General features: G+C 37.3%; 1 protein-coding gene across 1 annotated transcript in view; it reads left to right on the plus strand.

The window, feature by feature from the left end:
• Positions 1-25620, plus strand: part of PTH2R (parathyroid hormone 2 receptor) — an 80764-nt gene that overhangs the window by 44515 nt on the left and 10629 nt on the right. The window contains exons 9-10 of the mRNA XM_012752107.2: positions 6599-6665; positions 24409-24503. Of these exons, the coding sequence (XP_012607561.2) occupies positions 6599-6665; positions 24409-24503 (162 nt within the window). The remainder of the gene's footprint in view (positions 1-6598; positions 6666-24408; positions 24504-25620) is intronic.

Genomic DNA, 25620 nt, shown 5'->3' on the forward strand with positions numbered 1-25620 from the left:
TAGAGAAGGAATTCGATCTCAGACATTTGGGCCCTAAGGCACCCAGTAAATACCTGTGCGCAGAGGGGATGTTTCTGTTGAAATAAGGGGCATTTCTATTATCTGTGGAGGAAGAGAGTTGTAGAGGATTTCTTTCACAATATTACTGTTAGCTTCTCACTCTTCAGTTGATTTAACACATCTGATAATTAGGAGCCTGCAGTAGACAATGTCCATAGTACACTGGAAGTATTTTTCTTACCTTCACTATATCTAGCCTTTTGTCTTTTTACCACTTCTAGAGTTCTTTCTGTTTGTTAAATCAGAAATAGGCTATCACCTACCATGGACTTTTTGACAATTCACTTTTTTGTCTATTTGTAATTCATACATACAGTCCTGTCTACTGGCACATGTTTTTCTCATTCACATGATAAAATTAAATATATCGGTATTTCACAGTGTTCAGGAAAAAGCCCCCAAATTACAAATGCTCTACCTCTTTAGTATGCTTGAAATCTACTCTTCCACCATGTAAAATGTTCCTTATCAAATTCCTATAGCATTTTAGTATGCGTATTATAAAATTATCCATTCTTATCTACCATCTATTTTTCTTAATGTACATGTATAATTGTCTTATTTTTTCCAACAAACTGTGAATTTTAAATGGGCATGAGTGACATTCTCTGTTTCACAATAGAGAATTCTCCAATGCATATCCATCAATTCTTACGGATCCCTTTGGCTATTTTTCTCCATTTGATAAGTATCTCTTGAGCAATGATAAAGTTTGGGCTAATACAATTGTGAGTTATTAGGAGATGTGATTTTTCTTCCATTCATTGTTGTGGCAGTTTCCCTGAGCCTCAGTCTTCCTATCTGAAAAATGAGAATAATATTCTCGGCCATGACTAAGTTTGTGAGCCCATAATAAAAGGGCTTTGTAAACTCTAACTTCAAACATTAAATATTATTACCTTCGGGTGGGCAAAGAATCAATTTTTAAGGCCTGGTCATTGTATATAAATAGAAGAAAATCTTGACTGCCTATCTCCCTCCATTCCTCGTACATGTCTGATAGACTTCAAGTCACCTTTACCTCTATCTGTTGCTCCATGGCTGACTGCAGGGCAGGCTGCCTGGTAAAGACTTTCAATTGGCTCAGACGGACTTTGGTCAGAGCTCCCAGCTGTCTGTGTTTATCTTGAGGGGCTATATGATGAATGGGCACTGAAACATTCATTTTTTTTCATACTATTTCTATTTTTAGTAATGATGAGTCAAAGAAAGAAAGAGAGAAAGTGGAAAAGCATCCAGGTACCTGTTGTTTTCTCTCATGGTCAAGCTTATTGCTATAGACTGAATTCTGTCTCCCCTAAATCCATATGTGCGAACTCTCCCTGCCACTGTGACTATATTTGGAGATAGGGCCTATAAGGAGGCAATTATGGTTAAATGGGGTCCTAGGAGTGGGGCCCTATATGAAAGGAGTAGTGCCTTCATAAGTAGAGATACCAGAGAGCTTGCTCTCCCTCTCTCTCCCTGCACACAAAGAAGAGGTCATGTGAGCAAGGCTGTCTACAAGTGAGGAAGAGAGGCTTCCCCAGAAACGGACATGCTGGCACCCTGATCCTGGACTGCTAGCCTACAGACTGAGAAAATGAATGTCTGTTGTTTAAGCCACCCAATCCATGGTATTTTGCTTTGGCAGCCTGAGCAGATTACTACACTTATGGTAAATAAAAAGGCAATTTAAAGAGAGACAGCTTTAATTTATGTAGGCAGTAATGCTGAGCATTCTTCTATGTTAACAGAATATAATTTAATAACCAGAGGTTGTGTATATTTCATGATAGAAATTTCCTTTTTATTAGCTCCTGGGAGCCTTTTTTAATTTCAGGCAATATATTTGTTTTGGGTTAACAGGTATTTCTATTTTATCTGTCTGCACTGAAAGAAAAAAAAAAGCCACGCTATGTGAGCATTTGAATTCTAGAAAGAACCTGCCACTCACTGTCCCTGAAAGTATTAACTGTACAGAGTTCAGGTGCAGCATCCCTAGTACTGGCTTCAGAGCTCCCCATTCATAAACTTCCCTCAGTTCTAAAATGCATTGGCTTTGCATTTTTACTGCTTTTATCCCTTTATGCTATTTGGATTTCTTAATTTTATCTACATTGTTATCAATATTGTTACACAGTGATATTGGAAATCTTAAGGAAAACTTACAGCATCTGCTATTTGATTTCTGTGGGAGGGAGGTTGAGTCAGTAAAGAGGTATAAGTCATGCTGTAATAATTATTCTGAGATGTGCAAGTATATAAACTAGATTCAGAATTTCAGAGATGATAGGACCTGAGGCATTTTGTGGTCCAGTCTCCTCATTTTAGGATAAATAAAATGAGACCCAGAGACATCAGGGCATATTCTCAAAGCTCACCCTCAGCCTTGAGCAGAATTTTGACTCATTCCTTCATTTACAGATATTCTAGGTCTTGAGCACAGCAAGAAAGCAAGTAAGTTCACAATGTAATTTATACTGTATTAGATAATTAGTTTTCTTAGTTATCTTGTTTTCTTTCATAGTGATCATAAACTGTCTTAAAGCATTAATAATAATAAGTCTTTTCATTGAAAAAATAAGAAATATGTTTATTATTTTTGAGGCAAATGATTCATTGCGCATATAGTATGTTGTAAAATATAACTGATACTAAACATTGCACTAACACAGTTAAATTCATGTAAAAAATTAAATATATGTTAAATCACGTGACTCCATTATGCAAAATATTTCATTCTTCCTGCCTTACTCAGAATAAATTTTTGAATTTTACAGTACCCTTATCTGGGATAATTGGATGAAGGGGTTATTTTATATTTGATTTTGCACATAAAATTAAACTGTATTACTACTTATCTGGCATAATTTCAAAATAGCCTGATTCAATTTCTTATGAAATTCAGATTTTCTACAGACAGGAAGTTTTTGTGGGTTTTCTTGGCTGTAATCTGTGCTACATATGGTGCCATGTCACAACATTCAGGTGAAGAGAGTAGATATTAAGTATCTCCAAAGGATAGATGGGCTCCATGTTCATGTCTCTTACATTTGAGACTCAACTTTTTCTGAGCCAGCTTTTCAATGCCAGAAGTCTGATTTTCTGTGCATCTTGGCCATTTAGAGATAAGGAGATAAGACCTAGTTTTAAAAAATAACCTAAACTTTATTGAGTATACAAAGGAAGCCTCTTCCAGTTCTAAACTTCTACCAAGATTGTTATTTGACTAAAGTAGGCTAAGATAATTAATTAGGTTGGACAAATGAAATTAAAAAGTGAGTATTTTTGTTTCTTTTTATTTACAAAAGCAAAAATACCTTACATGATACCTTATAATCTTCTCCTTGCCTCATTTAAAGGAGGTAAGAGAGGCTAACGAATGGGGAAGCTCACAACTTCTTTGCTATGTTTTTGTTTCACCATCAGTAGCAAAGGTGAGTGGGGCCTGCAATGGAAAGTACTAAGAAAAGATGCTCTCTGACGTTTTTAGGACATTTGCATAGGCTGTCAGGGCCAGGCTTCTCTCACCTTCTCTACTCTTACTGATTATGAGATGCGGAGAGAAGGTAGTATGCAGTCAGTACAAAACAGCGCACCTGTTTCCCACACTGGCTGTAGGAAGTCCTACTCTCTAGTCAGACCTTTGAGCTTCGTGCTCTACCATACAGAACTGCATTTTCTAGAGTGTTAAAATTTATTTAAAAAAATATGAACAGAGAATAGTTTCTGGGACACATTAAAAATACCATGTGAGCTAGGACATTGAAAAGTTAATTTAAAACAAGCATTAATGGCATTTTCTTTAAAAAGGTCTGAAATCTCAGTCTCAGTTTACTTTCTCATATCAAAGGGCACATTTGAAACTTTGACACTGAAAATCATTTAAGTCAAGTTTTTCATGCTTTTAGAGGTAACTGGTTTTGACCTGCTTCCAAATACAAGTATTTTATAGAGCTTGAATTGTTTAATTGAATCCCAGTGTGTTAGGAGACACCATGATGAAATGTCATTGAGGCTAAGAAAGAAGATCGTTATCATATTACCAAATGTCAGAAACCGAAAAGAAAATTTATGGAATCCAAAAGCCTTGTAGTTAGTGAATCAATAGTCACACAACATATGCTACCTTCCTTATAGTAGAAAGCTTTTTTAGGGTAGCGTGATACGTGTTCTAAGTGGTGGAGAACCCATGGCCACAAGGCCACATGTGGCCCTCCAGATCCCCAAGTGCAGTTCCTTGACCAAATCCAAACTTCACAGAACAAATGCCTTTATTTGTTCTGTAAAAATTGGATGCAGTTAAAAGGCTGCACTCAAGGATCCAGAAAGCCACATGGGGCCCAAAGACCGCAGGTTCCCCACCCCCTTGTCTTTCTTGCGTGGTTAAATCATGTGAAAAATAGATGCATGTAAATCATGCTAGGAAATGTTCAATAATATGCAAAGTGTAAAATCACTATGTTTTAGATTTCCATGTTATTCAGACTTCAAATCCATTGAATACATATTAATAGATTTCAGTTTGTTTGGCTGGACCACAATTACACTTTTGTGTAGAGTTCTGGTTGATTTGACTGTAGTATATACCCTGATTGAATGCTGTGCTACTGAGCTCTCTTGGTATTGATATGTAAAGAAATAAAAGATACTCCTTTAAAAGGAAAAAGCAAGTTGTTTAACAGTGCATACATTACATTTTTGCAAGATAGAGGAAAATAATAATATAACATTCATATTTGTATATGAATAAAGAAACATTGGAAGTATGTGAAATAAGGTAATAAAAGATGTTATCTAAAAGGAGATGAGTAGAGTAACAGAAGTAAACAGAAACACGGGCAGAATTGAGACATCTCAATGTCTGTCTTTGTGTATAGTTTGATTTTAAAAATAAAAATATATTGCCGATACATAGAACTTTAAAAATTATAGTTATTAGGTATGTACTGAAAATGTTTTACCTTTAAGGAATAGTTGAAATAACATTATCCATAACTTGCTCATTAATGAAAGGTTATTTCTTGATAAGTTTTTCTAGAATTAAAAAATTATCATTTTATCTCCCAAATTTCTTTATATCATTTACAACTGCCACAAGCAATGCTGGGTTTTGTCTAAGGAGAAAGAAACTGAAGGTATTTTGTAAATGTATCTTTAATTTAAAAAAAGTGTTTAAAGTGATACATTAAAATTTCAGGTGGAACTAGTTTTGTTTTTTAATTAATCCTGTGCTGTTTATTCTAATGTAAGACCTTTATCAGTAAAACCAGATTGGGTTAGGCTGAGTCAAACTTACTTTGCATTCAGTTCATGGCAATTCAATCTAACAAATATTTATTGACTACCTACATATTATTCTAGGCACTTGTAATACATCAGAACACAAAAACAACAGTGATCCCTGCCCATGTAGAACTTAAATCTAGTTAGAGTGGGAAAGAAGCAGAAAATAAATGTAAGAAATAGGCAAATAGTATTTTTATTAGTTGCTGTTAAAAGCAAACTTTTTAAATTAAAGATAAAATCATGGATCTTATATGAACACCTGTCAAAGATTTTTTTTTAACTCAGTTAATGAGGGAAGTAGTAAGATGTTATAATTTGTTCAAAGGAAAAATCAAAGGACCACATGTTTATATTCAGTAAAATGAATCTCAAAAATGTATACATAAATGCAAAAACTAGTCAATATTCACAGAACACTAATTAATTATATTCCACTGAACACAGCTAATTTTCATTTCTATGGACAAGAATCATTCGCATCCAGTTTTCTATGGCATTTCTTTCTTTCCTTTTTTTTTTTTTTTTCAGCCTATTACCATCTGTCTCCTCAACTCTATCTAAAATTCATTAAAGGGAGAACTTGTGGCTTTTAACTCAGTATTGCTAGTATCAAGCAGATTGAAAGCTTGGCTCTACTGTGCTCTCATTAAATGTTTGGAAGACTAATGGACCACTACTAGAAAAGATTTTCTTTCAACCTCTGCTGCTAGGTTTCCCAAGACAGGCTATGGATAAGAATAATTTGTGTTATTATCAGTGTTCTACAATTGAAGGAGATATAAAATAGAATTCCTGTAATTTCTGAAAGAAAGAGGACTTTCTCTATTACCAAGTGTTAATTATTAAGGCCCATTCCAATGAAACTAAAAGTCAAGCATTGGTGGTTCAGTGGTAGAATTCTTGCCTGCTAATGAAAATAAAAGTGATGTATCAATTGCAACATATTTAGAAGACTATACTTTTTTGTGGCTCTGGAAACATGGTTTTAACTCTTGTCACTATAAAAGTAATTCACTAATATTTATAAATTTTTACTTGTCCACAAGTGGTAGCTAATACTGTGAAAACCAGTACCCATTACATCTTTTTTTCACTGGTTTGGGCATTTAAAAAAATTTTTTTTTATCTGTTTGTTTCTTTATTTCTTAATCAGGAATTTGGGGTTGGAGTTTTTGGTAAAACTTAAAATACTACTTAATTCTCACTACCCATTTGCTTTGCCAATTTATTCATGAAAATTTTTTTTTTCCTTTTTTCTATATCTTAGGTGCTGGGAACTGAGTGCTGGAGACATCAAGTGGATTTATCAAGCACCAATCTTAGCAGCTATTGGGGTAAATTTAAAATCTTGTATAGTTAAAAAACAAAACAAAATGAAACAAAACTGCTACTAAAACCCAGGGAAAGTTTGTCTGTTACTTTATTCTACAGTAGATTTGGGAAACTTTTATGTGTACAGCAAAAGCTGTTGGGAAAGTCTAGGTCTGGGATCAGACCCTTATTTGTGGCTGACACTGAGACTCAATGCAGAAAGCACATCCCTTTTCTTTAATCAGCTAGCACTTGGGGACAATTCTGAGCCTTCAAAATACCCATGAGCATTTATATAATATGTTTAGGGAGTTGGAAGACCCTAAATCTTTCTTCCTTTCTCATCCATTATATTATTTCTCCACTTTAATGTTTTGATCACCTGGTTGTAGGTTGGGGGGTAGGGAGGGAAAGATGGAGTAGCAGAAGAAGAGAGAAATTACTGAGAAAGAAGGATGACAGTATGATCCATCATAAAACACCACCTAAAGCTTTTATTTGGCATACTTCCCCTAAGGGGTTAGGTGGGTCCCATACCAAGAAATAGCCTGCAGAATTCTGTCAGTAGGTAATAGGAAAAAAGGCTAGTCGGCAATGCACGTGGCATTGGACCTTATCTGCCTGGAATATTTCAACTGTATAGTGCAGCTAGGTTGCAAAGGAAAACAAAATTGCACACGTCTTTGAGTCTAACAAAACTCACCTAAATGTTTACTTTTGATCATCCTTGAAGACTTTACAGCATACATTAACTTCTCTTGATTTGAAGAAATTATACCACCTTGTGTTTTCCTGGTGTTCATGTATGCAATGCAGGTTGTAAGCATCTCAAAAAGAGGATTAATGTCCCAATATTAAATGTTAAATCACTTAAAAGTAATTTAGTAACCTGATTACCAACTAATTTTTATGTTTTTCTTTGTTCTCAAGTTTCTTATTTTTCCCGTTTTGTTTTCTTTAGAACAACAAGTCACCCACGTTGTCAGCATATTGGCTTGTTAGATCCAGAAGGATGGCTATTAATGCGGTTGAGATTTTGTACAATTATCCAAATAGTCAGATAAAAGCTTATTTAACTCATAGGAAAAATGCAGGAAGACAAATAGAAGAGATCAAAAGGAATCTTCATTTTGGAAGCCCATTAAAGTAAATAGTTAAAGGGGAAAACAAAATTGGAACACTTAGAGAAGCCAATTTGTACCCCTGCTGCAAACATCCTGTTAACAAATTAGACCCAATTCTCTACGTCCTAGGAGAAGCTCAAAATTGGATTGTAAATAAATGAATCAATGCCTTTAATTTGTAAACTCTTATTGTTTTAATTTTTAATGTAAATGAAATGCTGCTATATTAACCTAGGGATAAACCAGCCCAGAACTACAACTATATCTCTGAAAGGATAGAAATGAACTTAAAGATAAAAATGAGCTACTCTGATTTCCCTTTTATCCATTGGTGCTGTGTCCTTATCTACACTTCTAAGCCTTTTATTTTCCTCCTTTCTAGTTCCTCCTGTATATGTTTGCTCCTCCATATCTTACTATTCTCTTTTTTAAGGGAACAACCTATATCTTATTATTTTTTTTATCTTCAGTGCCTTGTACTGGGACTGATAAATAAGAGATACTAATGAATGCTCTTAAACTTACCTACATTTCTATATAATGCTTAAGTTTGATTTTTCATTTGATAAAAAAATAAAATCCTATTAAAATTAAAATTCAAGGGATCATTGTAAAATTATTAGGAACCGAAGCAAAGGACAATGGAGAAAAGTAAATCATAGGACATTTTTCATTAAAACAATGAATCTTTATCAATTTTTTATTGAAACAATTGATCTTTATTGCTAGCCTCAGGGTAACCAGATAATGACAGGTGTCTACTGGGTGGGGGTTTAAGCCACAAGGATGGCAAGTGGGCAGGACGTGGGTCTGGAGAGTTGGGAGGCAAAAGAGACCAGGAACTGGGGTGTGGAACTCTGAGTACTTTCCCTTTACACGAGGAATACATTTTCCATTTCCCTGACCTGGGCCCTTCTTCCTCCCTCATCTCACATCACATCACATCACCTCCTCCCTCCCTGCTGCCTTGGCTCCACGCAATGGCTTTCTTTTAGTTCCGTGAACATGTCATGTTTCCCACCACGAGGCCTTTGCACGTGCTGTTCTGTATGTCTGTTGTGCTGTTCTCCCTGCTTGTCACCTGCCTAATGTCCGTTCTTCCATCAGGTCCCAGCTTCAAGCCAAGCTTTTCAGACAGGCCATTTCTGAGCACCTTAGAGTGTCACAGTAGTTAAAGCACAGACTCTGGGGTCAGGCTGCCTTTTTAGAATCCTAGACTTGCCCTTTTGTCGAGTGTGCAGGCTAAAATTTTATTGTGCAGGCTGGCCTTGGACAAGTTATTTAAACTCAGGGTCCAGTTGTGCCACCTGTAAGGTGGGAATAACAGTGTAAATTACACGAGTTAATCACAGAAGTGCATTAGGAACAGTGGCTTGCACATAGCACTATAAGCATTAGCTATTATCATTTTTATTTTTCATGTGTTAATGCCTTGCCCACAACTGAGGCAGACAGCCCCCCAACACATTATCTTAAAAAAATGTCTCCATAAAGTAATAAAGACAATGTCAGTTTCTGGACAGCAATAATGGTAACTAACACTTGTGCCTTGTAGATCTGTAAGTGGATGCTCAGACCTGAGAGGTCCCCCAAGCATGATCTGGCTTCCCACACTCCACAGTCTCCCAGGGTGGCACCATGAGGGGTCCTCGGGCCATGCAGAGGCCCTCTGATTGCAGAATGTCCTCTCTCCCAGTGTCTCATAAAGCCTGGCATGCCATTGGTTTGACTGTTTTAAAAGGCTGTAAAGTCATCTACCAAAAATAGTGTAATTGTTACCTTTTGTTGATAGGATTAGAGGTTATTTTTACCCTATCATTAAACATTTTAGTATTATCTATTTTTTGGTATTAGAAGGCCTTACTTTGTAATCAAGAAATAGATATTTAGATTTTGAAAACGTTCTTAAGCTTTTACTTTTGTAATTTTCCAGGTAAACCATTCCATGATTCACCTTCTATTCAAACACAATAAAGCACGAGGTGAGAAAAGTATAACCTAATGTTTTTGTTTTCATTTTCACTTTCTTGCTTGCTGTGTGAGGTCCAGCTCCTGAATTAAATAAGTATTTGAATAAAAAACCTGCTTCTTAAATCATCTCGTGGTCTTCCCAATGACTTGCTGGCAAACCAGGCAGACAGTAAGTTAGCACCCCTGTGTTGAACCCGACCAGCACCCTAGGTCTCCTCCCACTGGGTCTGCACGAGGATGTAGAGATGGGGGAAAGCTCTGCAACACCAGCGCATGATTTGTCTGTCCTCTCCCCCCAACCCTCCCCTCTCTCCTTAGCACCTAGTGAGGCCCATGGTAAAGAATCTCCTTGTGTCTGTGGCTCCCAGGGGCTCTCTACTTTTGCTCCAACCCATAATTGGCTTTTTTTTTTTTATAGTGAGAGTACTTTAGATCTCCCCTCTTAGCAAATATCAAGCATATAATGAATGCAGTATTGTTAACTCCAGTCCCATTGCTGTGCATTAGATCTTCAGAAACTATTCATCTTGCTTTGCCTGGCTTAATTCACTTAGCATAATGTACTCCAGGTTCATCCATATTGTTGCAAATGGCAGGAATTTCTTCTTTTTTAAGGCCGAATGGTATTTCATTGTGTGTGTGTGTGTGTGTATTGAACCATAGATCACTTTGGGTAGTATGGGCATTTTAACAATATTGATTCTTGCAACCCATGATCATAGGATGTCTTCTCATTTATCTGTGTATACACACACACACACACACACACACATATATATATACACATACACATACCACAATTTCTTTATTCATTCATCTATCAATGGACATTTAGGTTCATTCCATATCTTGGCTGTTGCAAATAATGCTACAATAAACATGGGAATGCAGGTATCTCTTTGACATACTGATTTTATTTCCTTTGGGTAAATACCCAGAAGTGAAATTGCTGGATAATGTGGTAGTTCTATTTCTAAATTTTTTAGCCTGTTGTTGAAACTTTCTGCTTTATTTTGAAATTCCCTGCATAACTCATTTCTTTAAGTTCTGTTATATCTTCTCTTAAGTTGTCTAGCTCTTTACTGACTTTTTAATTTTTTTCATTGATGTCCTGAAAGTTTTTTTGGCTTCTTTTGTGTTGGTTTTCAACTTTCTCTTTAATCCTGTTCATCTCATTTGCCATTCATATTCTGAATTCCATTTCTGACTTTTTGACGACTTCCTTTTGGTTGCAATCCATTGCTGTAGATCTATTGTGATCATTTGGGGGTGTCAAACTAGCTTGTTTTTTTCATGTTGCCAGAGTTGTTTTGCTGGTTTCTTCTCATCTGAAACCTCTTCTCTCAGCTCAGGGCAAATAAGTTTGCAGGACATCTGTTTCCCTTTGCTGAGAACTCTCCTACTTAGTGAGAAGAAGGAAAGGTCCCTAGATGGCACTTTTGTGACTACTCTAGAAGATTAGCCCACAGGAGAGGAGCAGATGGAAAGAGCCTATAATTCAGGGGTTCTGTATTGTCCCATTCCCTTCTGCTTGTCACAGTCTAAGCCGAATGATCTTTGTGTCGAATAATGTGTTGTTTCCCAGGCTGTTGTTGTAAGCTCCAGCAGGGAGCTGGGCAAGTCTCTCTCCACAGAAGTTGGCATTATAGGTAACTGCTCGGCCTGGGTCCCTGTGGCAGTGGCAGTGGCAGACAAGCAAGGCTACCTAGGCAGTGATCATGGGTGTCAGGGCTGTGGGCATTCAGTTCACCTGGGTCCAGGTGTGATGGTGGCTAATGGCTAGCAGGTCTCTGGTGGAACATTGGACTATTGGGATGGTTTCCACCTGGCGGTGGGTGGGAGCCATGGGGATGGGGCCAGGCAGCAGGGTGGGATCCACATGGGTGGGGCCGTGGGGCCCAGTGGCAGCGTGAGAGCCTCAGAGGCGGGGGTGTGAGGCCAGGCGGCAGTTCAGGGGAGGTTCTTCCCCTGCCCAGGTCCCAGTGAGGCAGTCACAGCAGGGCTTCTCAGTTGGCGTTTGAGGCACCCATTCTGCTCAAATCCCCTGCGGGAGGAAGGGGTGCTGAGCTGCCAGTCACATAGTACATGAGAGCATCTGTCCTCCTTGATCCCTCCCTAGCCTGGCCAGGGGGATGTGGAGGGGACTGCATCAAAGCCAAGCTCTGTGTCGGCCAGGTGCTTTGGACCTGAGAGATCAGAATGGCATCAGTTGTAGCAACCTGTGAACAGAGGCCGTTGGGTCCCTGCTGTGCCTTCTCTAGTGAAATATCACTACACAGACTCCAAGCTGCTCCCTGATCAGTCTAGAGGTCTGCAGTGGTGGTGGGGGTGACCTCACAGCTTGGGTTGCAGTGTCCACGGGGGGATAATGGAGCCCCAGGGTTCTCTCTGCCTGTCCTTCCCCACGTGTGGACACCTCCTCCAATCCTGCCTAGTGGATCACCCTGTCTCCCTCTCCTTCACTCTGAGTGCCCCCTGCCACTTCTCTGGTGATTCACAGTGCTCTCTCCTAGAGGGTCCATCTGTAAGTGAGCATCCACCTGCAATTTTCAATCCTCTCCTTGAGTGCAGCGTGCATGGGCTGCTTCTAGTTCATCATCTTGCCCATCCTCCACCCCACAACCCCGCTGTTGGGATTTTGATAGGGATGGCATTGAATCATAGATCACTTTGGGTAATATGGACATTTTAACAATATTGATTCTTGCAACCCATGATCATAGGATGTCTTCTCATTTATCTGTGTTTTTTTTAATTCCCTTCATCAATGTTTCATGTCTTTCAATGTCAATTATCAATGTCTTTCACCTCTTCGGTTAAGTTTATTCCTAAGTAGTTTATTCTTTTTGTTGCTATTGTAAATTGGATCATTTTCTTAATTTTTTTTTGGAAAGTTCATTGTGAAATTTGTTAAACATTTTAACTGAATTCTTCATACCAGCTCTGTGTAGCTTTTGGCACCTGCCCCAGGGAAGCAAGTGCTCACACTCCATCTCTTTTTGGAGGTGCCAAGCTTTCCTTGGATTTTGGGTTAAGTGACCATCCTCTAACTTGGCTCTCCAGTGCATTTTAAAAAGTTTTAAGTTTTATTTTTTTCAGATTATCCAGCATTTCTTTGTCATAAGGGTGGGAGTAAGGTTTTTGTTTTGTTTTGTTTTGTTTTAGATTTATACTATTAGGGAAATATAACGTAAAACAAAATATTCTCCTAACCCAGAAATCTTCTCCACAAAGTTAGTAGAGAAAGAAAACACTTTTAGTAGTAAATTATTAAACTAGATGTGATGTGCATTACTTTCAATCTGCTAAGAAATTGCAAAGACAAAAAGAAATCTCACCCTTTTATTTAACCAAGCAAGGATACAACCCTTTATATACCTATTGTTTTCAAGAGAAACAATAACTAGTCCTCAGGTAAGAGAACTTGATGATACCATTTGATATGCATGATTCATCCTAACTTTACCTGGTAATTGGTGTGACCATCTGTATTAGCTAATTAGCTTTATCAGCAGGAAAGAAAAACTTGTCATCTCTCTATGGCAGGAGGTAATTTTGCACGTGGAAGATAGGCTCCTGCAGAAGTTAGGCTCCTGCCTTCCCATAGAAACCGGCAGATGGGGGTTGCTATTTCCCTTGATGTTTGCATTTCAAAGAGATGGTTCCCAGGTCTTTGAGAAAGCCATTCAGGGTCATAAAGCTCACAAAAGGCCTATCTAATCTTCAGAAGGATTTATATACATTTCAAAGAGATGAGAAAGTACTTACAAGTTTTCCAAGGTAAATGCTCTGAGAAAAAGGAGGGGAGGGAAATCTCTACCCTCATTTTCAACAAGGAGAACTAAGCCTCTTATTTTAAATTTGTATTTGGCCTTACACTAAGCAGAAGCTGAAATCTCTGAGTTAATTTGAACGTGAAATGGTCTTGCAGTGATTTCTAGCAAAATTATCATATGTATTTTCCTCCAGGATCTCAGACTCTCGAGTGTCTTACATATCTTAGGGACCATGAGGCCCACATCCCTCATTTTAGCCTATAAAAGGAAAAAATGAGCCCAGAACTTAATCTCTGTGTTCAGAGTGTGGCACTCTTTGGTCTGAGTTGTTCTGTGTCATGAAGCCAGAAAGGATGAAGGTAATATTAATAATAACAACAACGAACAAGACATAGTTCTTACTATGTGCTGGGCACTGTTTTAAGCCTACTGTATACGGCAGTTTATCTAATTCTCACAATCACTGTAAATAAGGAAACTGCCTGAGGTCACCCAGCTATCATGTGATGGAGCTAGGATTCTAACTTCAACATCAATGTCCCCACCCAAGGAACTCCATACACTTATAATAAAATCTAAGATCCCTAATAATCCAGAGAAGGTTCCTCCTCCCTCATGTCCATGCCCCTTCACACACTATGCCTCAGCTATGTGGTTTTCCTGCCAGTTCCTTGAACTTGTCCCCCTCTGCCCTACTCAGGGTTATTCCATATGCCCCACTGTATACCTGGAAGGCTGGGATGTGATTCCTTCTATTTTTCACTTTAATTGCCACTTCTTCATTGTGACCTCCTTGATCTCTTCCCTAATCTAAATTAGATCACCTGTTATAGTCTGCACAGCACAGTGAGGATTTTTCTTTTCAATATCATCACAATCTCAAAAGGTAATGCTTCCAAAAAAAAAAAAAAAAATATCATCACAATGTATGATGCTTATGATTGTTCAATGTCCGTCTTGCCCACCAAACTGCAAGGTTTATGTGAACAAGAGCCATGTTTTTTTGTTTTTGTTTTTTTAAAATCTATATTCATAGTGCCTAGCAAGTTTCCTAGCACATGGTGGCTACTCAATAAATACTTGTTGAAGGATATTGTAAATGAAACATGCATACCCAGTAGATATCCTGGGAAACTGGGAAGAGGGAAGAGGTAAAATAAGAGCACAAAGCAAGTAAAATTACAGATCTTCTATTTTGTGGCCACATTCTTTTTAACTTGCATTTTAAAACATTTCAAACTATTTCTTGAATTTATGGAAACATCTTTTCATTTATATGCTATATTTATAGTTTTAAAAAATATGTTAACTTTAGTACATAAGGTTTGTTTTTTAGTCTTTCATTGCATGTGGCATCGTCTAATGTAAGTAGATATGCTCCATGTGTGCTATCAAAAAATAATTTGCCCAAAATTTTAAATCCAAATTTGGTCCCTTACATAATTCTGGATTTGACTATTATAATAGTATAGATTCTATTAATTGTATGTTTATATATCTGTTAAAATATGGTTAGCATTTCTAAGTGATATGAGGCAAAATTTAAGAGAATAAAGGAATTTGTAAAGTATGAGCAGTATGAAAATCATGTCAAGAGAACTGGATCTTAGAGATAGCCACAGGTTTGGTACAAATTTGGAAAGAACCGCTTGATTTTGGAGTTATAGGATCTAAAACTGTAGCACTGTTATTTTTTTTTCTGTTTTGTTCATATGTGTTAAAATTATGTTAAAAGAACTAGAGTTATTGGAAAATATTGAATTTTGTTCTGAAAATAAATATCTCCAAATGTAACCATTTATTATTCTCCTGTACCTCTTGATGCTGATTTGAGAATAATTTTTAAATTCTTCTATGTAAATTAAAATATAAGAGAAACATTTCCCAATTAACAACAGAGCATGAAGCTTTGTTTTGGTCCTGGGCCTTTTGGAGCATCATTAGAAGGCACAGGATGCTCAGCCCGAAGAGCAGGAAATGCAGCAGGCAGGGCAGCAGGCCTGGAAGAAGTGGGAAGGTGAAGTTGGCAGATTCAATAAATCCTGACCACACCAGGGCACTGCCCCTGAGACTCAGGGACCTGTGTTTGCACTGATGTCAACCAGGAGGAGCTGTAACAGCTGAAAAGAAAGAAACCCACAGACATAAAAGTACAGATGGGGAAATTGAGCAGAATTGCTCTTGGACGCTTATGAGATGGCCTTGAGGATGCCAGTATTATGGGGTGGAGAATGGTTTGGTAGTAGCAGAAACCCGAGATCTTGAATTTGCAGGTTAGGGAAAAGGAACAGAGAAACTTTGGTTATTTGCCCTTATTTAAGTGTTTCCTTCATCCTCTGTTACTCTTCATCATTCAGTTATACTTTCACCCAGCATCCACTGATAGGTAATCAAACTGTCTTTCTAGGTCCTGCTCAAATTTTATCTTTGCCAAAAATGTCTTTTTTTTAATGATTATTATTTTTTATTTTAAGACAGAATCTCACTCTGTTGCCCAGGCTAGAGTGCCATGATGTCAGCCTAGCTCACAGCAACCTCAAACTCCTGGGCTCAAATGATCCTCCTGCCTCAGCCTCCCAAGTAGCTGGGACTACAGGCATGCACCACCATGCCCAGCTAATTTTTTATGTGTATATTTTTAGTTGTTCAGCTAATTTCTTTCTATTTTTAGTAGAGTTGGGGGTCTCGCTCTTGTTCAGGCTGGTCTGGAATTCCTAAGCTCAAACGATCTGCCCGCCTTGACCTCCCAGAGTGCTAGCATTACAGGCATGAGCCACCGTGCCCAGCCTAAAAAATGTCTTTGTTATGTCCCATGACAAAGTTAATCTTCTACTTTTTATTAATCATTTCTATGAATAAATTTTTTGAGTGCCTTTTTGCTTCAGGAATATCTCAGAATCTCTTTTACATTAACCCTCAAACAACTTTTAGGTAGATATTTTCATTGTTCCCAGTTTGAATCCAAGAAAGGTTGTATAACTTGCCTAAGGTTACACATTTAGAAGATTCTGAAGCCGGGGTCAAGCCCTGGGCAGTTTGGTTCCAGAGCCCACAGGTTTTGCTCTTTCTTGTGATGGGATTTAAGCTAGATCAGTGTTTCCTGAAGTAGGGGCACACACCCTGATGTATGAGAGGATTTAGGTAGTATATGCAAAGTCATTAAGCAACACTGAGTTACATATGGAGAATGTCAGTCCCCTTCCAACCCTTCTTCATTCATCCAAAAGAAATTTTCATTTTGGTACTGGTCTTTAACCTAACTCTAATGTGTGTGGTGTCTTTCTTTGGTGAAGGGGAAGAATCAGGACAGGCAACCCAATCTGGATAAAATTTCATGAGACTTTTTGTTTCCATGGTATTTATTTTACAGTTGTATCTTATTTATAGAAACTTCTGCTGGTTCTGCATTTATGGTTAATGGTATGAAATTTAGATTTTAATAATTTAATGAAAGTGGATTGTTTGAAGAAAGGTATTAAGTAAATAATAGTAGGTAAGTAATGTCAATTGGGTAAAATCATGGTGGTGGCAGCCTAAGTGACTTGTTTGGAGAACATTGAACTAGACAAATTTCTTTAACAATGAAATCTCTGAAATTACTGCAAAAGTCCTAACCAGTGTAACCAGTGGGGGTCATGGGAGGCTAGTTATGTCTAGCTATGGCTAGTATGATCCGGTGCTTTACAGGCATACCATGTTGCATTTTACTTATTGGCTTTGTCTCCCTTCATGCCCCTTGTTGGGAAGGATCATCTGCTACTCTTTTATTTTTCTAGCATGTCTGCTGCTTATTGGTGCCTAGAAATTATTGAATGAATGAAAAATACACATATATATATTTGGTAAGATGACTTAAAGTGAATCGTAAGAAAATTTTTTGATAAGCATGCGAAAATTTTAAAGCATTTTTTTACATTTAAATACCTTACAATCATTTAGAATATAGTTCCTTCATAAATAACTGAAATAAGTATATCAATATTATTGTTACACTTGTAGGTATGACTGGCGATACTGGCACAAAGACAGGTATTTGGCTTAGAATCATAGGACTTTAGAGATGCAGAGCTCTTAGATTTTACTGAGTCTCATTGGTGGATTAGTCTACAAGCAATGACACTCATACCCAAGGACATATATATAGCTCATTAGTGGAAGAGATGCAACTTGTTGTAGCGTGTACACTATGCTTAGTAGTTGTGTGAACAAGTATATGAATCCTGTTACTAATTCTTACCAGTTGCTGACTATGCTATGATTTAGCCTCTCTTAGCTGCACTTTTCTAAAAAGGAAATTGGACTTGCTAATATCTACTTCACAGGATTATTATGATGACTAAATAAAACAGTGCAACCTATGAAAAGTACTCAATAAACAGTAGTTTGTAATAGCAATACTAATAGTGATACCAGTAGTAGCAGTGGCATGGTAATAGCAGAGGTGGTAGTAACAGAAATGGTGGCTCATGTAGCAGTAATACAGGCTTGTCTAAGTCTTTCTATGGCCATCATGAAGTTAAGAATAGGGAAGAAAAGGCACCAAACACAGTCTGGAGGGCTTAGTAAAGGAAACACCAAGAAGGCAAGATTTGAATCAAAAGTATGAAGGAAGAAGAGAAATCACCTAATAGGCTAAGAGAGGAGAAGGGTTTTCCTGACATAAAGATTGGCACATGCTAAGTGGACATGTCATGTTTTCTGTGGCTGGAGCAAAGGGTGCATCTGCAGAAAATGCAGATCAGACTGTAAAGTTGGATGGGAGTGGAATCATGATTGCACTCATATTCCATTTCAAGTACATTGGAATTTTCCTTAAATTATGGTGAAACATTGAAAGATTTTAAGCAGTTAGTAATCTGATTAGATTTGGGTTTCGAAAAGAAAACACTGGAGGCATGTGGCAGATGGATTAGATGAATTAGTTTGGAGGTATGAGTGTCTATTTAAGACAGATATTAATTATCATCTTTAAGTGCATAGTGCTGTCTGAATGACTCTGACATCTATGTGAGAGACTGTACTCTTGATGTAGCCTTCCAAAGAAAGAGATAGGAGTGGAAAAATTGCATTAAAATGGGAACAACTATAAACAGCTGTCAGATGCTAATGTGAACGACAAAGGGAGACCAGAACTGCAGCAGCAGCTGGTGATCTTGGCCAGGGTGATGGGGTTTTGCTGTTTTGATGGGAGTCAATCCTACATATGCCATTCATTTAAATCCATTCCTTTGGAGGTGCCATAAAGGCTCAAAATATTTCCTTGTGCAATGGGTTGCTTCATCCTAGCTGAAATTAAAATGTGAATGCACAATAAGTTGAAGTACTTTTTTAAGGAAGCAAGAAAAGATAAATATTGTCATAAAAAATGTAAATATGTAACTAATTTAATGACATATCTTTTATACTTGAATAAAAAATTTCTTTTAGAGTCACTTTTCTTATAGTACATACATCTATTGTTTATAGAATGGGAGTAATAAAATAGAAAATCTAAAACTCAGTCTTTAAAGTAACCCTCAACTGGCATTAGAAAAAAATGAAATTGGAAATCAGGATTGATCACTCATTGAGACATTAGAATTTATATGCTTGTTTTCAGCAGTAGTTCAGGGAAACTCCTCAAAAATAAGCCATAGAATAAAAAAAGTTCAAGTTGAGAAGCCTCTTGGGGATATCTTGCCCAATGTTAATCTGACAACACTATTGCAGAGATTTTGACCTTTAAATAAACTATAAAGAATGGATGTAATGGGGAGAGCTTAGGGTTTGCATTATAGATGTTGATGGGTACTGGAAAAATATGAAGGCAGTAGTGATTATTTCTTTTGGGGCTCACTTTTTTAATTTTAGCATATTATGGGGGTACAAGTGTTAAGGTTATATATATTGCCCATGCCCCCCTCCCCCTTCGAGTAAGAGCTTCAAGCATGTTCATCTGGGGGTCACTTTTTATTGGTAAATATTTATTTGATTCTAGATGTTTACTTTACCAGGCCTCACATTACCATTATGCATCCATGTTAGGAACTAATCTTTTTGTTCAATAAATAGTCTGCAGTGTTTGTCATGGGCTTGCTCATTGTGTGAGTGATGATCTAATTTGAATGACTAACCAAGCAGGTGAGTTGAGGAGGCTGCATAAGACTTAGAGTGCATTAAATAGAGAGGTCAAGATTTTCTGTTTTTTTTTTTTTTCCTTATAAATGTTTTGTTCCACATACCTGTCAAAGGATATGTTAGGGAATTCTAGCAGAAAGAATAAGATGGTACTTCTAATAAAAGGCTTCAGGAAAAACTCTAGGTGATAAGTTTTAAAAATGTCATATCCAGTATGCTTTTTAAAATATGAAAAGGAGACAAACAAGGTACATGCTTGTCAGCCGCAGTTGGATCATTGATTCATTTTCCCCCAATCATTACTAAAGGAGGTGCAATCAACAAAAACAAGGGGTGGAGATGAGAGGGATGACTGGTAAAGAAGGAATTTTAAGAAAAATAGATAAAATTTAATCTTTGATCTTTGACACAATCACAAATACCAGATTGATTCTTCCCCAGAGAAAAATCTCCTTTTCAGAACTCCTTTTCTTTTTATTTTGTCCCCAGAATTCATATGTTGAAACTCCTTTCCTTTTCTAAATAGTCAGAAATAAAACTTCAAATGAAATCAAAGCTTTAACATTTACCACAGATGCTGTCCCTAAGTTATAAATTGAATTCCAACTGATAAAAAATGAGGTATATATTTTGTCTGTATACCCGTTACACAATCAAATTATAGTATTTGCTATAGGTTAGGGATTTTATGAACCTATTATTTAAAAGTTCCATAGTTGGTACCAATATGCAAATAAGCAAAGCAAAAAATTTCTTATTTTTATAATATTGAAAAATAAGCCACTCTATGGTGAGAAGGTTTGATGTATTCAGAGAATCTCTGAGAGTAGCTAATGCATAGTATCTCTTTTTGCTGCCCTGACTCTAAATAAGTTGAGATGTAAAGCAAAGGGAGAGAGGGAGAACTAAAACTAAACCCTTATTGCTGCTGGAAGCTGAGCTGGAGGATGCAAACTTGCAAGCTCCCAAGATAAGGAAGGATGGGCTGTGTCAAGCAAACTCAGTATCTCTTCCCACATTTACTCATCAGATACTTCAATCCCTCTCCTCCAGCGATGGAGTGAATAAAGGGGTGGGGGGAGAAAAGATGTGCATATCACTTGAGTCTCTTTCCCTGAAAGGAAAACATCAGGACTGGGGAGAAGGCACCCTTCCCTGGCATGTATCCAGGGGCATAGATGAAAATTTCAACTGTAAAGAAATGGTTTTATAAATATTTCATAATAATCAACATTCCTATACCTACATTTTGACTTCTTTTTCTGATTATATCTTTTATGAGACACATCTGGAAGTAAAATTTCTACATTGAAGGGGGATATGCTGATTTACCCCAATATAAGTAGCGTTTGGAGTGTGCATGTCTCACTCACTCATTTATTCACTCACTCTTTTAACAAATCTTGATCAAACACCAACAGCATTGCAGGCAATGATGAGATGAGAGAGTGAGGAGAGAGATACCTGCTTCTCCTCACACAGCTTAAGCTTAGTGTGTGAGGCAAACATTTAAATGTGACAGGTGCTTCTGAGAAAGTGACATCCAGTCTGAAACTGACAACTGACCTGGTAAGGGACAGTGAGTGGGAGGAGTGAGGAGAAGGAGCCAGGCAAAGGGAACTCCAGGACCCAGTTCTCAGAGATACGGTAGCCTGAGGAGCCAGAGAGATCATGGCTGAAATTTTGAGTTCTTTGTCTTAATTCTTCTGTGGTTCACTTCAAATATATCTTTAAATTTATTTGCATCTTTAATTGAGGAAGGATCTAATTTCTATATTTACATCTTTAAAACCCTATTTACACAAAATTCATTCTATGTATTATTGGCTTTAATGCTTACTAATGGTCATTTTATTCCACACCTTCTCTGTTTTTCATTTCTTTGTTTTATCTGTAGTTTGCTCAAAGTAGAACTTCAGGCAAAATTTTCTCTCCAAGAATGTTGCATGAGCTATGCAAGGACTCTCTGATGATTATCTCTTAGAACCATGTCTTCATCCTTCAGAATACTACTACTACTAATAGTACTACTACTAGTGCTACTACTATTACTAATACTACTAAAATCTCACCAGAAATTTCCTCTTTGTCTTGTTCTCTTTTATTCCTTTGGCCTTTATATAATGCCACTTTTCTGTCTTCAGACTCGAGATTTTTCTTTAGTTAGGATTTTTTCTCTTAAGTCTTTATTGATTTGTTCTATTCGTCATATTTTCTTCAGAAAGCGAAATAATCAGCATGTTTACTCCCAGTTTCATGCCCTCCATATAAGCATCGTATATATACATCATCATACAATCCTTTTTTCTTTTTCCCTCCACTTGGAAGGATTCTTCAGGTATCTTCTAAATTGCTGAATTCATTTTTCTGCTCTGTCAGATCTACTCTTTGCTATTTCTAATATTGATTTTAAGACTTGGTTATATTTTAGATTTCTTACAATCTTTTAATCCATCCTGCTCTTAAATCATTTCTGCCTTCACCTCAACATGCTATTAACTCAGCTCTATTTTATGGGCAGTATGTGCTGTGGTTAAGATTACACACTGTGGATCCAGGCTGCATGGGTGGCATCAGCATTCTGCCACTTGCTAGCTCTGTGGCCAGGCATACTTTGCATAGTCTGTGCCTCCAATTCCTCATCTGTAAAATGAGCACAATAATATGCCTATTTCGTTGAGCTGTTGCAAAGACTAAGAGTCAATTTGTGTAAAACATTCAGAATAGCAAGTTGTCCATAACTTAGGTTCTAATTAACCTATAGTCTATATTTGCCTAAATTATTCAGAATAATTATTTAGAATTTCATCCAGCTATTGTTGCATGTATCAGTTTGTGTGTATGTGCATGCGTGTGTGTGATTTTGTTTACTTATCCTGTAAGTTTACTTACCCAGCAAGTTCTAGTCAGTCTTAATTTTTCTTAATTCTTTCCATAATCCAGTTGGTTGCCCTTGAACGTATCTTCTCAGTTATTAAATGGATGGACTGATTGGTGTTTATTTCCTTTAGTTAAGTTTCTGGAGGGTTGCAGTGTTTGTTTAGTATGATCTACTGACCTGAGGACAGAGTGCTTGGTCCTGGGCATTTTAATACGGTGGAACTTAAGATTGGCCTGTCCGGAAACCATCTATACTTCTTCCTTTTCCAGGAATAGGGAATGACAAATGACAATCCCCAGCTGGCATTGCCCCCACAGCTCTTCCAACTTCAGATACTACCACATAGTCCTTCACACAGTAGTTCCACAGCATCAATTCCCCATATCTTTACCCCAGTTACGTTATATTGCCAGGGACTGTGTCTTAGGGAGAGAGGAATTAATGGGGCATGAAATAAATTTGGCCACTTAGAAAGCCGCACCCATGTGATAGACAAGCAGCTTCCCGCCTTTTTATTGAAAAGGATTCTGTGTATGTGAGTCAAGTGTTATAGTAGGTGAAAACTCTCAACTCTCATGTTTTGTATTTTTTTATCCTCTTGAAGAGAAAATATCAGATAGTTGTTAAGAATTCACAGTCTGGACTCAGACACACATGTTCAAATTCCAGCTGATTGCTGAGTAGCCCAGGTAAAATCAAATAATCTCTTTGAGGTGGAGTTTCTTCACCCATAATAAATGGACATAATAAAAATAATAAGGTATGTCTCATATTCATATGAGGTTTTAAATTAGAGAGTGTTCAATAAATGGCAGCTATTATTAGCCTGGAAACATCCCTCTCCTGTCATCAGCTCCCAGGACACCTTTGTCCTTCCTGCAGGGTGTGGGGCTCAAGACCCAGCCCTCAGTTCCTATAGAAAGCTGTGAAATTGTTGAGAGGTGCTTACAAGGTAGTCAATGGTAGGTGGCAAAGAGGGTGATGGAGGGTCAGGGCTGATGACTGAGACATACAAATCTTTCAATATCTAAGTCCCAGAAATGATTGAGGAATATGCAAGACAAGTTATCCTCAGGAATGCAGAACTCAGTGAGTCCTCTCTCTGGCTCCTGCTCTGGCATTGGCACATGCCCACTCTTGGCAATCTACATTTCTGTTTTTCCTAAGTGGTAGCACTTTCTAGACAGCAGGCATCTCCCTGAATGAAGGTACTCAAGGGGTTCAGGTTTCCATCTCTTTATGACTCCAGACCTGGAGACCTTTTCTTCTTCATTTTGGATCTCTTCACCAATCCTTAAGGGTCTTAGAAGCATAAAAGCATATCTCACCAATACTCCCCTGCCTTTTAAAAGCCAGAGCTTGATTGTCTGTAGCAGCACCCACACCTATAAAATTTCAAAATCAATTTAATTGCCTACATTGGGGACCTTTTGTTGCCTTTTTAAAAACCTTATATACTTTACCCAATGGTTTTTGAACATCATAGGGGAGATAGTATCCCCCAAACAACTCTCTTATTCCTCTCCCTAAAATAGAGAAAGAGCTGGGAATTCATTTCAAAAAGAGCAATCCATTACATTTATATAATAGCTATTTTCCTTGTCCTGCCAGTCTGCCACAGGGCTTTTTCTGAACTTTGGGTTAGAAAGTCCCCGTGGATCCTGGCAGATCATCCTCTGGTATTTCCAGTGCTATTGAAACTTTTTATCTTGGTGTTTTCATGAGGGCAAATTAAGCATCACTAGCCTTCCAATAGCTTATCTCAGATTCCCTCATTCACAGTTATGGACTGGATAATTTTTGGTCTTTGAATAGAAAATGTTCAATTTATGTAAATTTTTATAAATATCTTAAAAACTACCTTAATAATTCCTTGTAATCTTACCTTCTCTTTCAGCTAAATTTTATTCTGTTTCTGAATACAGTTAGAGTTCTGGCTACCAAAATTTGGGAGACCAATGCCGTTGGGCATGACACAAGAAAGCAATACAGGTAATTCCTGGACATGCAACCATCAGAGTAAATATTTTGGTTACTGTTTAAAGAACAGACATTGATTGATCTGAAATGTCTTTAAGAGATCAATTTATAAATGTATATTTTTGTTTGGTTCAATTGTGTGATTTATCAGAAAAGCATATATGTTTTAGGAAAATAAAAGTAACCCAAAATCTACCCAGTGTGCTTAAATTTTAGTATATTTTTAAATCTGTTCTTAGCAGATGGGAGTTTTCCACAAACCATATATGAACTCCCAAAAAATCTCTTGTTGATAATCTTGGCAGACAATTTTATCAGTGTTCTAAAAATATGCCATAACTGAAAAAATCAAGAATTTTTTCCAAAATCAAGAAAACCAAGAAATTTGCTATATTGTTTTCAATCTTTTCATCAAATTGGCTCCTACCAAATATAAATTTTTGAGAACTTTCAAATGAACTGATTGAGAGAGTTCAGTCCATTCTTCAGTCTTTCCTGAAGAAAAAGATAAACTAAATATTTTGGATCATCATCAAACTATCTTAAGAGTGTGTCAATTTCTCAAAATGATCATTTTGGGCATTCTGAATAACAGTGCTGTCTATCCAACTGGACACATATATCCAGTAATCAAGTGGCTACCAAAATTTAGGAGACCAATGCAGTTGGGCATGATGCAAGAAAACAATACAGGTAATTCTGGGACATGCAACCACCAGAGTAAATGTTTTGGTTACTATTTAAAGAACAGACATCAACTGATCTGAAATGTCTTTAATAACTACTTTAGTACAGCGCTCACTGGCCGTGAAACCTTGCCCACAGCCGGCACTCACAGTCCGCACGATAGCTTGTGCTGTGCATTGACGACGAATCTGTTTTGCTCTTGTGTGATGAGGAAAGCTTTAAAGCACTGAAAGCTTGTTTTACTTTACAGGCAGCTTTACTTGTAATGTAAATCAGAATTAGGCAACATATACATATATGTTTTCATTACATTACTTTTAAACATTCACAATTTTATTTTGATAAATGAAAAATTAGAAAATCAATTCAAAATTATAGACTAAAGACGCTCAGCTGTGCACATTCATAGCACAGCTGTCGGCTACAGTCGATGCTCAGCTGT

Source organism: Microcebus murinus, chromosome 8 (assembly GCF_040939455.1).
Source record: "Microcebus murinus isolate Inina chromosome 8, M.murinus_Inina_mat1.0, whole genome shotgun sequence".
Lineage (NCBI taxonomy): Eukaryota > Metazoa > Chordata > Mammalia > Primates > Cheirogaleidae > Microcebus > Microcebus murinus.